This window comes from Hakea prostrata, chromosome 2 (assembly GCF_041222555.1).
Source record: "Hakea prostrata isolate BN-2017 chromosome 2, UWA_Hpros_2, whole genome shotgun sequence".
Taxonomy (NCBI): Eukaryota; Viridiplantae; Streptophyta; class Magnoliopsida; order Proteales; family Proteaceae; genus Hakea; species Hakea prostrata.
In genome coordinates this window covers 48,172,049-48,176,433 of record NC_142601.1, presented here as the reverse complement: position 1 = coordinate 48,176,433, position 4,385 = coordinate 48,172,049, and the positions used below count along the sequence as shown (strand labels likewise).

General features: G+C 39.0%; 1 protein-coding gene across 1 annotated transcript; it reads left to right on the top strand.

Moving 5' to 3' along the window:
- Positions 1-714: 714 nt before the first annotated feature.
- Positions 715-3,845, top strand: LOC149024579 (wall-associated receptor kinase 2-like). The gene is made up of 3 exons (XM_089143495.1): positions 715-1,624; positions 1,751-1,917; positions 3,666-3,845. Exons 1-3 carry the CDS (start codon positions 715-717, stop codon positions 3,843-3,845), a joined length of 1,257 nt encoding a protein of 418 aa, XP_088999621.1.
- Positions 3,846-4,385: the final 540 nt, after the last annotated feature.

Here is a 4,385-nt window from a genome sequence, read left to right as displayed (position 1 = left end):
GGTGCCAGTGCAATTTGCTCTAGATTTTAATGGTAACTGTTAGATTATTAACTACCACATGTCACAATCCTAAATATGAATTACAGATAGGGGTGGAAATTCTAGAGGAGTCAATTGAAGGTTATTATTTAACCAAAAAAAAAAAATTGAAGGTTATTGAGATGGTTAGGAAATTGACTGACTTCTCAGTGGAGATATCGTGGATTCAACCCTTGCCTACAACATATGTAATATTTTCATTCCCACGCCAATGCAGGGTGGTTGAGTGGTAAAGATCCATACCTCTTAATGAAGAGGACGACAATTTTTAGTATTAAAAAAAGCACCGGTACAAAAAAAAAATATTCTCATTCCCAATTTCCCAATATATAAAAGCGTTTTTGTCCCAAAAAAAATTGTTGAGGATGTGAACTCCCAGCCTTGAATGACCGTTATTATGCTGGCTCCTTGGAATTCCAAACAACCAAGACCAGCGTTTCCTTTGGGCAAGAAAAAAAAACACCCGACTTTTCCTTTGAGCAAGAAAAAAAAATACCCGACGTTTCCTTGACGTTTCCCTGGTCATAGGCTTCACATGGTGTTACTTGCAGGGAATTGGAAACGATCCCAAGTAACTAATATAATATTGTTTAGTTCTTCCAATCTTCAAGGACTTATAAATTGCAGATGAAGCAGAAAAACAATACAGAACAAAAAGCAACAAGAAAGTGAGCCATGGCTGACCCTTCTCTTCTGGTGCTTAATTGCCTGTTCTTCCTCTTCTTTCTCACCCAGTTCTTGTTCTCAATATCAGCCTTCCCAATTGCAAAGCCTGGTTGCCTGGATAACTGCGGGACCCTATCAGTTCCCTACCCGTTTGGCATCGGCAATAGCAATTGTTACAAAGACCCAAGCTTTGAGGTAACCTGTAATGATACCTATTACAACCCTCCAAAACTGTTCTGGGGTAGCACGGAAACCCTGAATATTACATTTCAGCAAGGCCAAATGGAAACCCTAAATATTTCATTTCAGCAAGGCCAACTGCGAGTATTGAACCTTGTTGGTACAGATTGCTACAACTCACTTGGCAATCCAGCTTCTAGAATCTCTCCCTATTCTTTTTTGCCTTCTAACTACTCCTTCAGTATCTCCTATACAGACAACAAATTCACAGCTCTAGGTTGTGACACTAATGCATTTCTTTATGGTAATGATAATTTCTCCAGTGGCTGCCCCATGTCCTGCAACAATCCAGGGGACCTGACAAACGGTTCTTGCACAGGCATTGGTTGTTGTCAGACCTCCATTCCAAAGGGTCTTACAGGCTTCCAAATAAACGTTTCGAGCTTTAAAAATCATGCTTCAGTTTATTCTTTCAATCCTTGTAGCTATGCTTTCATCGTCGACTACAACTGGTACAACTTCTCTACATCCGATCTCTTGAATTTCACCAACGATGTGGATGAATCAGGCTATTCCAGAGTTCCTATGGTCCTTGACTGGGCCATAAACTGGCCAACAACAGATCAAACCACTCAAACTTGTGAAGAAGCTATCAAAGATAGCAGTTACGCATGCAGCGCCAACACCACCTGCGGTGTGTCCAAAAATGGTGCTGGGTATAACTGCAACTGCTCTCAAGGTTATCAAGGAAACCCCTACATTGGATGTCTAGGTAACCATGAAATACCATCATCTTTCAATCTCTAGCTAATTCTGATCTATTCATAACGAAGTGAACTGATTTAACAGCCTTTGTTGCATGCAGACATAAATGAATGTGAGATACCAGATAACAATCCATGTACCTATAGTTCCTCGTGCACCAATCTACCAGGGACTTACAATTGTTCTTGCCCAAATGGTTACCAGGGAGATGGAAAGATAAATGGGACTGGGTGCACTCTTATCCCAAAGCAATTCCCAGTATTACAGGTCACTTTAGGTAATAATCCTCTCTCACTTTTTTACGTTTATTTTCGTAGAATATCTCACTTCTTTACAATCACCAAGTTTTTTTTCTTGGGAAAAAGGAAAGGAAACTTTAATATTAAAAGAAGGAAATTACATTTGTTTTCCACCTTGTCTTAGGGGGCCAAGGGGAGCCATGGGTCATGCCAGAGATAAGTGTTTCTCTCATCCTTGATCTCATATCGGATGCATCCACATGCATCCTTCTTTACCACCAAGATAGCCTTCAAAGTCACAATGCATTGGGTGGTGTACTAAGGGGTTGTATGGTAACGATTCTGGCACACTTATTCTGTGCCATTTGCCCACTTTAGCATATAAGTCAACAAAAATATGTATGGTAAACCGGTTCAACTTTTTTGTGCTGAACCAGGCATTTGGCACAGTTTTTCTTTGTGCTAGAGTATTGGAGCTTCTCTGACACAGAAGCAATTTTGTTTGGAAACGCGGGGCACAATCGAGGCTGGTGATGGTACTTAGGGTTATCGATGTAATTTCATCGATAACCCTAAGCTTTGTTCATCTCTCTCGTCTCTCTCAACTCTCTGCACTCTCTCGTCTCGCTCAACTCTCTCGAACTCTTGCTGGTCTCTCTCGACTCTCTCTGCCTGCTATGTATTGGAGGTTGAAGAAGAGCATCAAGTCGGGTCTTGGTTTTGCGAGAAGAGGAGCCTTGCATCTTGACTCCCCTCCTCCTTTGTCTCTCAACAATATCGCCCCTGGTATGTTTTTCTCTACTTATTTTTTCTCCTAAGAATTTATCTTCGGATTGGAGTGAAATTAGGGTTACCCATTTGAGCTCCGATGTCCGACTAATATGTGCTGGTTGTGGATTCTGCTCTGTAGTTCGAGCTTTTGGTTACCGAAGAGTTTTTGTGGATTCTACTCTCAAGGTCCCTCTTCTCGTCTCTCTTATCTCACTCAACTCGGCAAGCTCTTTGCAACCGACACTCTTCTTCTGTGGTATACTACCGCTGCCACCAGGTATCTTCTTAAATCTCCAGTTTCTTGACAGAAAGGCCAACAACTGAAAGTCTGAAACTATAAAAATTTCTGTAGAAAATTCTAATGATCTGTTCCCTTAGCAATAGACCTTCTCTGTTGCATCATGAATTGTATCTAAGAAACACGTACAGCCTGAGGCAAATTCCACGGATAGGCTTTCTATGGATTTGTTCTTGTGCCAGATTCTCTGGTTGGTTACGTTTCTGACCTGAATCTTCCTGTTGTCGGTTAGATTCATTTTGACAGAAAGGACAACAACTGAAAATATATAAATTTCTGTAGAATTCTATGAGGTTATTTAAACGGGTTACATATATAAATTTCTGCAGAATTTTATGAGGTGATTTAAACTGGTTACATATATAAATTTCTGCAGAATTCTGTGAGGTGATTTAAACTGGTTACATATATAAATTTATATGATTTAAACTAGTTACATATATAAATTTCTGCATTTCTTGCATTTATGGATTTATGGATAGTCTCATTTTTGATATCTTGATTTTCTGTAGCAATTTTATTCATCTGATATTTTCTTAAAAGATTCATACATTAGTTGTTATTAGCCCTTAGATGTTGAAACTCTATTTAATCTGAATCTACAGTTGAAAGATTTCATTATATTTATTCTAGATATCTTTACAGAATACCTCATGTAATTTTAAGGGAGCTCATTCTCATTTATTAGTATATGCATTATAATTTAGGCATTGATCGATGCAACATCATCTGAAAGTAGTCTTGAGGATGAGACTGGTGTAAGGATGGTGGCATTGTTTGATCACGAGGAAGTGGGTCTTCTTCAACATAGGGAGCTGGATCTCCTACCATGTTGGATGCTCTGGCAAGGATCACGAATTCTTTCAACACATCTGGTTCCAAGGTAGACTTTTTTTTTTGGGTACATTCTGGATTCTAACTTTTGAAATATAACAGACATCTATGTTCTAATCATTATTTTATAACCAATTATCTCTTGGGTCTAGTAATATTTGAAGAACCAATGTGATTTCATAGTTTGTAACTCTCATTCATTAATACTTTGTATAAGTGAGCCTAGCATACACAGTTGCTGCTATGATATTTTCTATAGTAGGTTATGTGGTTTGAAGCTTCAGTTAACTTGAGCATGATGAATGACAGGTTGTGTGCCCCCCCCCCCCCCTCCTCCTTTCTTCTTTTGAGATAGACATTATAAAAATGGTAAATCCTTAAATTTATAGACTGGGGAGTACCAAACAGATATTCAAGGTTGCTATATCATTTAATCAGAACTATTCTTTGGTGCCTAGTGATGCAGTTTCACTTGGATGGTCGGACTGGCATGCTAGGCTCTGGAGACCCAAATCCACAAAAAGTCAGTCTGGTGGTTTTTAGTCCAACAATGGTTTGAGATAGTGTATGTATCTACTAGCTTATTAATTTCA